Raw genomic sequence first — 14,297 nt, 5'->3', positions numbered from 1 at the left:
CATACTGGCTCAAAGCAGACAAAACTTTCAAATGAATAATATTTATTAATACAATAAACTCAATAACAAAATATTTTGGCCCTTGAGAAACACTCAGCATAATTAAGAATTTAGGAGTTCCTGCCGAGCAAGTCAAATAGCAACCTGTAGTGTGAGGAAGAACCTGCCTGCCCGACAATACGCCAGCCGGGAATGTGAAGCGAGGGGTCTCCACGAAGGGGATGAGACTAGGCGTCTCATCTGCAGCCAGGGTGTGCAAGGTCTGCATGGGGGATAGCCCATGTGGTGCTATTACAAGTAGTAAGTAGCAGGGTCTATCAATCTGGCGCTGGAATAAATTTGATAAAATTTGTCCCCGAAATGCTTGGGGATGAATGAAATTTTAGAAATGACCAGTGATAAAATTCCATCAAGGTCCAAAAACTCAGATGGTTACAGATGAGTGCCCCCAAGGATTTTGGTTAATTATACCTTCAATAATGTCATGAGAGTAAAAAAAAAAAAAAATATTAAAAATTAATGAAAAAGATAATATACATGTACACAACAAGACATACTATTCACAATATAGTGTAAATGAGATGCCATATAAAAAAAAAAAATGATATTCAATATTCAAAGTTTCAAACATGATAATACTATAAAAATGATATTCAGTATTCAAAGTTCTAACATGAGAATGCTATATAAAGATATTCAGTAATTCAATGATGAGATTACTATAAAAATGATTATCAGTAATCCCGTGATGAGAATGCTATAAAAATAATTATCAGTAATTCAATGTTGAGAAAGCTATAAAAATAAGTATCAGTAATTCAATGATGAGAATGCTATAAAATGGTATTCAATATCAAAGTTTTTGAACTGAGAGCTACACTAGATTGATTGATATAAATTTTGAACATCATGACAGATGCATTCAGTATTGTAATTCAGAGAGCAAAAAACTGCCTGTATGGCAATATGCCAGTTTGGGAATGTGGAGCGAGGGGTCTCCACAAGAGGCTGAGACTTGGTGTCTCATCTGTAGCTGTTAGTGTGCTAGGTCTGTATAAGGATATCACATGTGCTAGTAGATTAGCCAAAGTCTATCATAACTGGTACTGAAATACAGGCAATGATAATGCTATAAAACTATATCTAGTATTCAAATATGATAATTTTTCGAAAAAGAATTTTGAAGAAAATGCCACTGTTCAGTTCTGCAGTTAATAAATAATTCTTTCGAATGCCTGAAGCTCTCATCATTGAATACATGTTAAATGCAGTTATATATTTAAAGATTTTTTCGATCTGTTTGTCTAAAGTTCAAAGTACACAGCTATAAAGAACTGTTAGATTCTGGGGTGGTATTGACTGTTTGTATGTACTGCTGTCTCCAATGTGAACTTGGGTGTGTAAATATAAAAAGTTTGAAATGCATTTATACTATATAAATATCTTTAACAAATTAAATTTCAACAGTAAAATCTCCACTGTGTATAGAGCAATAAAACCTATGTACATACTGTCTCTGCTATTGTAAAAAGTGGTAAAAAACACCTGTCTAAGACATAATACAATCTCTATAATATCTAAAAAGTAATAGGCAAACTATACAGTTCCTTGGTTCATGTGGCTTGCTATATTTTAAATGCAAAGAAGTCTATTTAAAAAGTGTATGCTGTCAGATTCTAAGGATTCAAGTATGCTTGAATTATCAACGTCCCAAGTAAGTTTACAATTTGGTTTGAAATCAAATACTTCTGGACTTGTTCGTCACTGATGAGGCTGTAGTGCTGCCTTGTAGTCAATATGCTAAACCGGGTATCCTCTGTTTGAATAGTTGGAGAAATAATGTCCACACAGATAACAAATCTGAACATACTCTTGGGTCCATGTCGAAATACAGAGGCTCTAGTATCAAAATATGGTAGTCATTTCTGTTATAATCCTGTTTACACATGAGAAATCCTGAACTTGATAAATGTGAGACTAGTTGCTGATTGTGCTTTAAACCACAGATGAAAGATGAAATATTGTTAAAGATTATCCAACTGGTGATACTATTATTGATTAGCATACTGCCAAAGTGCATGAGAATATATATGTATGACTGAGCTCCACTTGAACAAAAGTTATAAGGCCTGTAAATAATGTTTGTCCCTTTATCATATAATTCCAGCTGTAGCCATCTCTTAGGTAAAATGAAGAACTTGATAGTGTCTAATGTCTTTGATTGTAAATCTGATGAACCTAATGTGCATACAGGAGGTGCAATCTGTCTCCATTTCCTCATTGTTTAGATATGCAAATAGAGAAAAGAAGAAAGGTGTCAGTAATAGGCGATATTGAATGCTGTACTTATGTTGAAATATAAATATATATAAATTTATATGTAAAACAAGCAAAGTTACTGTTTATGATTCCATTTAGAATCATTTTAAATCTGATATAGGATGTAGTTAGGTGAAATTAAAAAGATCTTGAGTTTAAAATTTATACTATATTAACCAGAACTCATTAGTTAAGGGGGAAAAAAATAAGTTAAAAATTTATATAAAACATTGCATTATTTGGGTCTCAAATCGTAAGAAAAGAAATCTATGATCTGTTCAATTTGGTAAGTAACCTTTAATGACCTATTGAAGTCTTATATACTAAGAAAGAAGGTGATATGAGGAAAATTTTTTTACCCTGTATCATTGGAAACCCCAAGAAGTCTGAGCACCTGACAAAAATTTAAACTTGACATGCACTACATCCTTAGATTACACTAAATGTCAACAAGTATCATTTCTCAACTTCTAAATCAGTAATGTACGTATATAGAGATGCATGCACAACGTCTGTAAAATGTATTTAAAATCTCCATATTATATACTTGATGCAAGGACTAGTAGTATTCAGCATGTTCAGCATATATAAAATATACTATTCTATGTGATTGTCAGAATTCTAAATTGAAAGAAAAAAAAAAAAATATTAAAATTACTTCGCTCATTGTGGCAGCTAGGGCCCTTAAATTTCTTTTATCTTAGCTATCTTTAGATCATGAAACTACTTAATAATTATTCTGCATAGGTGGGGTATGCTATGGAGACAACAAACAAAAATCTTATAAGAGACAAATGAACAAATAAATCAAAATAAAACACTTTATTCCAATAAAGATGATGAAAAGATTCCATACTTAGTATTTCATGAGGCTGTTTTCTGAATATGCGGTAAGATATATAAAAGAAAGTGAAAATTATATTATTTCCTTTATAAAAACCAGTTAAATCTAGTCTCTAGTTTGCCTTAAGTTTATAATTTTCAAAGAAAATCCCCAGCACAAATACATCTGTATATAAGAAATAAAAGTTCAATACAAAATACTTGCCTAGAACAGTTGTATAGAAGGTAAAGCCAGTGCATAAGCACTCGATGGAATGATGGAAATCTCTGTATGGTCACAAATACATATGGATCTGATGATGTTAGATTCTGCTCTTCCACACAATACTCTCCGACACAGTTATCCATGTTATAAACTCCACAAGTATAATACACACAATGCAATGCTGCTTTATGTAAGTCATCCAAATTCAGATATATCCAAATAAAATGTGTACATGTACTACACAAGTTTTTAAACATTGAAAACTCAGCTAAGTATAGGTTAATTAGATCCAAAGGTGAAAACAAAACAAAGTTCATGTACAAAGTATTTCAAATCAGTGTGGTAGCGGTTCAGTAATGCAGCCACATTGTGACAATGTTCAAGTTAAAAAAAATAAAAATAAAATAAAGTCCAGTTGTAAAGTTGAAATAATAATAAATTGAATTCTAGCACTGTAAAACTGTTAAGTTGAACTTAGTTTGACTGCTTTGAACCAAGAAACTGATTGCACAAGACCATGCATATGGCTTAACACACAGATTTTGGGTACATCAATCATCTAGTGGGTGGAGACTGAAACCACTGACCTTCAGTTTATATATACTAATTAGTGTGTAATTATTTTTATGAGACTGAAATTATTCTGCCTTTCATCACATACAGTGAATAATTGTAATATGTATCAGATTAAGAATAGATTAGTATGTCCCCTGGTGAGATTGCAGTGTAACTTCAAAGTGTCAATTGCCTGAGAAATTAATCTCAAGATGTAGCAAATGGTCTGTGTATGTTAATTAAATGTATCCAAGATGTCAGCATGTTTACTGGAAAGATTAATTATCAAAGTTGGCTGGAAATATTGTTTGAATAAACAATACTTATATTACATATAAGTAACCTAATTGTTCAATATACTAAGGATTTTCTGCTGCGGGAATAGATAATCTAAGCTGTATTTGGTAAAACTTTTTCTCATTGCTCTTCAACTTCATACTTTATTTGGTCTTTTAACCTTCTTGATTTGAGCGTCACTAATGAATCTTTTAAAGACGAAACCCACTTTGTGTACAAAATCATAAGCCTGGTATCTTTGATCAGTTTTTTTAAAGATAAAATAAGGGCCGTCTCAGAAATAAATGTACCAGGGAAGGGGGAGTTGGAGGGCACTTATTATTCTACCCCCAACTTGCATAAAATTTTGATTATATCCTAAAGTTAATGGGGTGTTATTTGATTGGTGTGTTTAATGTCACATAGGTACAAAAGGCTTACTTCATGACACAAACTGATGTAATGCAAGCAATTTTTTACACTAAAGGTTCAATTTTCTGGTTAATTAACCAATGATGTTGTAAGTACAAATCATGTGATCAGCTGTTTAAACATTGCTGCCATCATTTTCTAGAAAATGCAACAGTACATATAAAATACCCTGTGTGTGAGAGTTTGTTAGCTACTCAGCTAGGGCCAATTAATTGATTGATTGTTGGTTGCTTAATGTCCATAAGGTCAATTAATTAACCATGACAGCTACTTAGCTGTGGTCAGTAGTTTTCCCTGGTCAATCATTTTCTTAACAAAATAACAAATTTTGAAGTATCTGTAAAGAAATTGGTGTTAAACAGAATCAAACAATCAATCAACAAAATCATTTTATAATACAATTAAGTCACTTACTTTTCATGGTCTGTTTTCATGGTTATAATGGCCTCTAGGTTCTCTATCTTTTGATTTAAAGCCAGTATTTTATCTTTTGCAACATTCAACTCGTCCACCTGTAAAACATATTAAAAATAAAGTTAAATTAGAATCTGCTATATACTAAAATAAATGGGGAAATGCCCCCTTTTGCATATAACGTTATAAAGGGACATAACTCAAGAACTGAAAAAGTGACGCTATCCAAATTTGTACTTGATCTGAGTTTTGTGGTAATAAGCATTGTTTAAAAGTTTCATAACACTTAGTTGAGGCCAACTTAAAAAAGAGAACGGAAACGAAAAAAAATTCAGCAATTTTTCCATTTGTAAAGGGGCATAACTCTAGAACGGTAAAAGTGACGCCACCAAAATTCAAACTTGATCTGTGTTTTGTGGTAATAAGCATTGTGTATAAGTTTCATAACATTTGGTTGAGGCAAACTAAAGTTAGAGAATGAAAACAAATTTTGGGACATACGTATGTACGTACCTATGTATAGACGGACAAGGGTAAAACTTAATGCCCCCTCCACTACGGCCAGGGCATAAAAATATCTAATTATAATATGACCAACAAAAACATGAATGAGGCCATTAGTTCTACTTTTTCTGTTATCTTTAATAGTTGGCCAAATTCTTGTTGCTGTACCTACAAAAATTTACCTGACTTCCTGTATGCACTTGCAAAATGACTAATTACAGACCAAACTTTATATTCCTTCGAACTGATGTACTCTCAATTGTATTATAATTCTTAGATTTTGTCATTTTATCCAATCAGCAGTGGTTAGAGTCGATGTCCCAAGCTGATCATTTGATAAATATTCATTGAGTTAAATGATAAAGGTATAGTGTGACCTTTCTATTATTAATTTGTTTGTAAATCAAACATTGTAGTGCAATGCAAAATGTTTTACCTTCTTTTGGTAGGAATTTATTTAAGTGAAAAAGCTCTTAAATTAAATCATGTTCCATTTAAAAGTCACTACACAGTTTAAAATAATTTACCGCTCTTCCAAGATCGATATTTTTGTTTCTTAGTTTAAAGATTTCTTCATTCCTCATGTCTAGGACTTGTTTCAGACTTTCTATCTCAGCTGGCATGTGTCGATATCTAGCTACTGCCATCTGAAAGGAAGGGAAATAATTCATAACCAGTTAAGGATATTTACCAATAAACTTTTGTAAATTCCTACCGGTAAATGCAGAGAGATTCACTCTAGAAATTTTCAATAACAAGTGCAAACAACACTTATCCTGTAGACACTAATATTTATATCAAATATGATTTGCCATTGACACATATCAACTGAATTCCTTTGCCGGTAATATTTATGATAGATAGATTTCGGTGCTGACACATTATAACTGCAATCACTCAATAAAATAAAGGTCATTGATAAAGGTTATGAACTCAGATGAAAAATACAGAGAAAACTGATATAAAAAGGTCTCTAAACACTATTACTCCAATGGAGATTTCTTTGGTTGAAGTATATTAATTATTTGTATCAACAGTAATAAAATACGTTTACAGTAACAGATTTATTATTGGTTATTACGACTTATACTTTTTCATAAGTACAGATATGTACAGACTACCAAATCAATTACCATATTGGTTCCCTTGTGGTAGATTACTTTACTGAGGGGAGTAACTATTTATTTCCATGGTCAGGCCAAACCAAACATTTAAAACTTGTTTTGCTACTTCTGCACTCAGCACACAGTACTTGTAAACAAGAGCAAACTTTGCCAGGATTGGTAGTCTGAATAACATGTCTTATCAAGGTGACATGTCTTTCTGTGGTCCTAGTTGAAACATTGCCTATATGATTATCAATCTAAATTGATGTGGTTTAAGATTGTAACCAACCTGTACTTTAATATCAGAATCTCGTAACAACATCTCCTCGCTGTCTCGTGCTCTCACCCTCAGTTCATCACATTCAGTACGTAACGTCTCAACTTTGTCCTATAACAGATAAGGAAGTAATATTGATATTTTTTTCTCTTTTTTTTTTTTTTTTATATTGGTCATTAAAAGAATCTGGTCATCTCATTTTATTTTTAGTATTGCATCTATTTGATATAACGAAAAGAGGTGTGTGGGTATGCATCAATGACGAAATTTGAAAAGTGATGAATAAGTTTTTGTTTCATTCTGATAGGTCCGGTCCATATAACATCAATATGATAAAGTACAAAATCTTTAACATTAAAATTAAAAGTTTACATGATTTGGTATGCCCAGTTGAAGTCTGCATTCAGTTAGAATTTTAGTTTCATATTCAATGCATTTGATATGGTGAATAAAAGAAATTGTGTTTGAAATATATGATTTAGAGAATAAGATATAAAATTTTTCATATCAGTCCTGCTATGATTCCTCAACCTTATATCAGACACTCAAATTATACCTTGGGTTGATATTATGACTTATATGGAAAAAATTGTGTAATAATCTATATCTTAATGAATATCTGATCATCTGTTTTTTAAATTTTCATATTTTTTTCTAAACAGTGACTCTTGCGAGAAAAATACTGAAGTTTCGTAAAACTTACGAACAAGTTTTATTATTAGATTTTCAAGGAGAAGAGCTCAAGATTACTTTTAAAGATTGTGTAAAGAATATTGAATATTAAATTGTTCTATGGTCTTGTATTTTCCCTTTACCAATTGCCTTGTGTATTTTTAAAAACATTCCTGATTTTATTATATTCATAAACTATCTTACAGCTAAGTTCAGCTTCATTGCTTCAAATCGTTTTGTGATTTCTTCTAGTTTGTCTCTGTGTTGCTTGTGAAGTTCTGAAAATAAATTTTAATAGATTTGAGAAAGTTTTTTTTTTAATAAAAATATGTTGTTAACTAATGTTTATGAGATATTTTTAACCAGTTAAGTTTGCAATTTCCCCGATGCCAGATCTCCAAGCAAACTTGGTATACATCATAGTTTAGTCCTTTTCACCACAAATTCTTAATTTGTTCAATAAAAGTACATCACACAGTAAAATGAGACTAAATTTCTGCCAAAATATTTATTAAATAGTTTGAATCTGTAATCGGTATTGCATAAGATTGAAATGAAATTTGATGATAGTCACCATTAGTTTGTATTCATATTACACATTCAGCTATAGCTGTACTTTTACCTAACTACCTCGACACAATTATATCTACATGTGGTAGAATTATAATAAAGGTATGAAAACGATATAAAATATATATCCTTTTTATCAAATGCAATCAAGTGAAAAGACATTATATATTACATAAAACCTCACTCTTTGAAAGTTTAAACATACTGAATATTTAACATGTAAATAAAATTTTCTCAGGCAATAGATATTAGATAAAGAGAATATAAATTTAGGCACATCATTAAATATCTATCACCTATTGAAATCTTAATGTCTCGTAAGGCTCAGAACTGCTTTTGAGTCCTTAAACAAATCATTTTAGAGTAAGCTGATTCTATTCTTTTAAAGGCAGATATACGTCATCAGAAATGTGCAACTTCAGAGGAATTTGATGATTTAAATACAGGTTTTATCATAGGCTTACTTCTAAAATTCATTCATTTTAAACTACTTTTTTTCTAATTTAAAACAAAAGAAGACTCACTGGCACATTTACTGACCAACAATTGGAACGGTAGTAGAAAGGAAGAAGGTTTAGGAACTTTTGCATTATAGAAGTAGATGGAGAATTATGTCTTCCTTCAAGTACCGTATACAATCTAACTTGTTATGAAAAATGAGATTCATTTCAATTACTATACATGAAACAATGTAGAAAAACCTGATAGCTATAACTATTCTGGTAAAATTTTTGCAATATAATATCCAATATCTTTTTTAATTAAAAATAAAGTATTGTTGATAATGTTTACCTAGCTCCTAGCTCACTATCTCTACATACATATATATGCCTATCCCCTGATTTTTAATATGTAACTTTTTACCTAATTAGGACTGATTTGACTTATGAAATCCATGCTATGTACACCAGATACTTTCTTTTCTAAACAGATAAAATATCTTATTCAAAATATCAGCTTGGAAAATATTTTATTAAAATTATACTGGCTGAAGTCCAATTTATACAAGTCTTTACAAGATCGCTGATTTGTTCCAAATTAACATCTAAGATGTCTTTATTTTTATATTTCTAAGACTTTCTTTAATTTAAAGTTTAAGAGAGTAAGAAAGAATAAAAGAAGATGGGTTTATCTATGTAAACAGTAAATTTGTAATGATTTAAGAGAATTTGGAACAGAATACAAAAATTTATCCATGTCCAGTGGCAAATACTACACAGATATTTATGATGCTGCCAAGTTTAACAATATGAAAAAAAAAGTATAAAAAAGTAGCAGAATTTGATACATAAGGACCATTTCTTTTAATAGCCACAAGAAAATGTGGAAAGTTGGCTCCAATCTGGGAACTAACCCTTATGTACCACCTGTATTAAATTCAGCTTCTTTCTTCAACAGTGAAAAAAGAGTTTGAAATCAGTGGCAATAATCAAAATATTCAATGAGTAAATGTCAGAAAAAATATTTTCCGAATATGACCCACTACGTTAAAGCTTAGTCACCAGCAAATGATAGGAAGGTATATCATTCTTAAAATGTAAAACTGTATAAATGGCAATGCATACACAAAGATAAACATTATGATGTATGACTGAATTGTAAGAAAAATAAAATACACTATAAATACCTTTGGCTGCACCTAACACAGTAGATAGAGGCTTCTTGCCATTTTTTACTAATGCCAAAGCCATTTTTGAATTTTTGAATTTAAATCACCATTCCAAAAAAATAATCTTGTCACATTAGTTCTTAAATTTGACTTTCTGTAGGAGGCAATCCACTTATATCTAAATGTCAATGTTGTTCCTCGAAGGCCACACGACTATAACACTGCTATAGGTATCCACAAATGATTACACTTCACCTCCTTAATTCAAACTTTACCCCGATCATTTCAAACAGTAAAAATAAATATTAAATCCCAACGCAAGTCAAACAGTTTAATCATATAATTGTTGAGAATTCTTTTATTATCATTATGTCTTCAATTATCTAGGTAAATACTTCAAAATTAAACAAAAAAGTTTCGTCCTTCAGGGGAAAATATAACTGTTTTAAATGTAGATGTCATAATGTAAATCAATTTAAATGTCTATCATCAAATCTTGACTTTAACAACTAATAATTCCCGATGTTACACATTTAATAACGATTTCTATTCAATACTTCTTCATTTAACGACTTGCTCCATAAATTGGTCACTTTCCTGTGGACATCCTAACTGACCAAAGTCATCAATTCAAATGAATGGAACATAAAACTTTACATTCTGAGTAGGCAGACACATTTGAAGCTCCCATTCAGTTATATTTCATTCAAATTTTTATGGTTCTTAAACATATTATCCCTAAACATAAAACGGTATGTCGATTGTCAACATTTTTATCTAACTACCTATACTATTGTAGGCCCGGTATAAAAGGACGATATAAAAGAAATTTAGCTGAAATCTTATATTGTTTGTCTATTTATCTAGTTAATACACGAGTATTAATAAAATATAAATATTCTTTTGTATGACAAAACATGATATAGAAATTAAATTTAAAGTGTGTTATATAAAATAGATAAAAGTGATCCTATACGTGGTGCCGACTGTTAGTGACGTTATATCAACTCAACATAAATGACTCTTTGGACGAACAGTCACTTTTTCAAGCAAAAGTAATTATAAAATTTGCATAACATCCAATTTTATGCAACTGATTCGTTTATATTAACATCCATTTAAAGTTATTATTGCTGGCAGTCACGTTTACATCTAGCCATATAAATAAATTTGGGAAGTTGTGTTCTTCAAATCTATATTAATTCATTCTTCATATCACATATCACATATCAAAAGTTGGATTAATTTACACCAATTAGAACACAGAATATTCTATATATCCAATTGTAATTCAATAGTTCCAAATATTTGTTCTAACTTTTGAGACATACCATGGGTTGCATTTTTAAATTCAATAATTTAAAACCAGTTGAGCTTACACTGTATTCCAAGAATAAAGCAGGAGTAATTCTAACTTTCTACTGCTTTTGTTAGAACAAAGATTATCATTTTTATCCTATACATCACCAAATTAAAAAAAAAAAAACGGGGAAAAACATTTATAAATAAAAACAGAGAAAATTTCAAATATTTAACAACTGCAGTTGATTATCTCTTTGTTATTTCTGTTTTCAAACATTTGCTTCTGATGAGGAGATATTTAAGACAGAGGAAGATATTAACTATCTAATTATAGATTTTATATTTGGCACTCATCTTTCCAGTTCAATAGTTAAAATACCAATCAAGATATATTTGTTAATAATAAAATCTTGAATTCATCAAATATTTTAAATACAATACAGAGAGATACAAGTGGGCGGTGTGATCCTGTCACAAATTATAAAGGAGATCTTTTAGTTTTGGAAAATTGTCAAAAAAACATCATTTATGTTAAGTGTGCAGGAATAAAACATTTATTTCTAGACCTCTAAAATGATGAAAGTGAAGAATACAATATCTATTTTACTTTAAATTAAAAATAAGCAGAGATGTCTGCATTTATTAACAGACTCTATTCACATGGCAAGCAATTTTATCCCACAATGTACCATACTCTTCAAAGGGAAATAGGATTATCTACCAATTCCCATAAGCTAGGATACCAAAGCCAAATAAAATAAAAAATAAAATCCAAAAATGCCATTTCCCAAAACAAGAATAATTTGCTGGATCTGAAAAAGTCATAAGAAATGAACGTACCCCACAATGCCATCTGGTACCAACTGACTGGAAACATAAAATATTTGTATCAAAATAAAGATTTTATTTATATATCCCAGGTCTAAACTATTTTTAAAGCTATAATACAGAAATTTATTGTAGGAATAAAGACAAGTCTACAAATTGTTTTCCTGATTTCTATATGAACCTTAGACTTTGGAACATCCATAATCTATTAGAACACTGGCAGAATCTATTTGTAATCAATCTGTTGCATGTTTGTTTCAAATTGTTTTTTTCAAATTATTTTTTGTGATATTCAAGTACTGGCAGCAATTCTAAAGTCATTATGGGTTATAATGCAAGTTCTTTTTGTACTCATGTATCCTCTAAATGTCATCAATAAGAGTTGTTTTTTATTTATCTTTGAATATTACAATAAATCTATAGTTTGTTTCCATGGTAATTTATAGGTTTCCATTGAACAATAAAAATAATACAAACTTCCAAATCAAACATTTAAGTAGATTTATGACAAGTATATAAAAACATATCTTTCAGAATTTTATGATTAATGATTTCAATGCACACAAATTTAGATTTTTTAAGAGTCCTTTCAAATATTTACAGACAAGATTTACTTCTTTACCTTTTTCAAATTCAGCAAATGAAATAAATAAATGATTTGTCATGCTTTCAAACAATGGGCCAGGAGACCAAAGGTAAAAGAGGTATTGGAACCAATGTCTAGGATTCAAACTGAAAGTAAGTTTAATTCTGCTCCAAGTCCAGATATCCTTTTCACTTAATTTCTTGAAATAAAAAATGTTATAAAATTCAAGATTTACTAATAATATGCCTGTTTGTACAGAAAACATTCTGATTTAAAGTTTTTTTTTTGCAGAAGCACAACCATTTGCCAAGCCAGTAGGATAGAATCTTTCCTGCCAAATACCCCCTAATCCTGTGATATATGATCTCCCCTTTTCCCCTGAAAATAATAATAAAAAAAAAGAGGCAGAATGGGGTACATCAGCTGTTGGTCAAACTGATCATAATAAAGCACTGGTCAATATACCATGCTTCAACTGTTCTTGTTTAACAAATCAAACACAAGTGGTTATCAATATCAAGAAATAGACTTAGGTCTTGTTCTACTGTTTGAACAATTACTTGGAAAAATAAATCTGATGGATTTACAAAAGGCATGAACTATGTCTTATCTCTGGATAAGGGTGTTTAAACATTGACAAATACTAGTATTTATACTACATATTAAACCTTGATAGCAAACGAGAGGAAAAATAACAAAAGTGTTTTGTAAACAAAGACATTCAAACAAATCAAGTTTATCAACAAGGTAGGTCAATAAATACAATTTGGTCAGGTAGGAAAAAAAATACTGAGTCAGCACTTCTGTGAGAGAACAAATAATTTCAAATCAATTTTTTATTGACATTACTAGTTGATATGATTTCAATTAATGTCCATTTAGAAAATATTTCAAAAGTTCACTGAGGTGAAATAAAAGGTGAAAAAACACATAAAAAATGTAGACATGTGTTAAAATATTAATATTCAATTAGTTGCCCTATAACTCATGTGGAATAATTAACAAAATATTGAAAACAATTTAAAATCATAACTTAACACTAATGCCCTTATCCACATAAAACCTACTATAAACAATTTCATTTGGTAAAAGACTATAATTAAGTGATGCAGAAGCTAATTTGTTGTGAAGTGCAAATTTCTAAATTTCAACAAAAATGTGATTTTTTTTTCAGCTGCAGACGAAGTAAAAACATTTAACAACAGAAACCTTTTTTCAACAATATCCTTCAAGGATAAAAAAGTATTATACAGGTAACATGACCAATCATGTGACATTTGTTTAAGTCACCTTTCACAAGTATATTGTTATAATTAACTTGCCTGATAAATTAATAGGAATCATTGTAAAGAGGGAATGACAAGAAATGATGGTTCTCTGGAGGTAACAGTAATAACTATGCAAGATCTTCTCCAAATATAGTTCTCCATTATCAATTTAATGATAACTAGATACCATTGAGATGGAAGCCATCTCTGTGGGGCCCACTGTGAATAACGTGTGGTAAAAAATTGGTATCTTTACCATAGGACATGGGGTTGTCAACTGAAACCATAGTTTTTGACCTTGACCTTGACCTTTGACCTAGGAAGTTGTACATAAATTATGACACACCCTCTGGTGTTGGTTTATATTCATGTCAAGTATTAACTTTGAAATCATAACGGTTCTCAAGATAAAGAGCGGACACAATCTTTACCATAGGACATGGGGTTGTCAACTGAAACCAAAGTTTTTTTACCTTGACCTTTGACCTAGGAAGTTGTACATACATTATGGCACACCCTCTGTTGTTGGTT

The 14,297-nt window shown here is 30.4% G+C and overlaps 1 protein-coding gene across 7 annotated transcripts in view; it reads right to left on the bottom strand.

Annotated features, from left to right (window-relative positions):
- LOC127726261 (CAP-Gly domain-containing linker protein 1-like) overlaps positions 1–14,297 on the bottom strand; it is a 92,396-nt gene that overhangs the window by 6,557 nt on the left and 71,542 nt on the right. For 6 of the 7 annotated variants that reach the window (XM_052233569.1, XM_052233568.1, XM_052233566.1 and 3 more), the window contains 5 exons: positions 11,925–11,951; positions 7,808–7,881; positions 6,944–7,042; positions 6,076–6,195; positions 5,045–5,142 (listed from right to left, as the gene is read on the bottom strand). In XM_052233569.1, coding sequence (XP_052089529.1) covers positions 5,045–5,142; positions 6,076–6,195; positions 6,944–7,042; positions 7,808–7,881; positions 11,925–11,951 — 418 coding nt within the window. The remainder of the gene's footprint in view (positions 1–5,044; positions 5,143–6,075; positions 6,196–6,943; positions 7,043–7,807; positions 7,882–11,924; positions 11,952–14,297) is intronic. The other variant, XM_052233567.1, reaches the window with a different exon arrangement.

The sequence above is a fragment of the Mytilus californianus genome, unplaced genomic scaffold (genome assembly GCF_021869535.1).
Source record: "Mytilus californianus isolate M0D057914Y unplaced genomic scaffold, xbMytCali1.0.p SCAF_17, whole genome shotgun sequence".
Taxonomy (NCBI): domain Eukaryota; kingdom Metazoa; phylum Mollusca; class Bivalvia; order Mytilida; family Mytilidae; genus Mytilus; species Mytilus californianus.
Note: the sequence above shows the minus strand (reverse complement) of the source record. Positions and strands in the feature narration are given on the sequence as shown.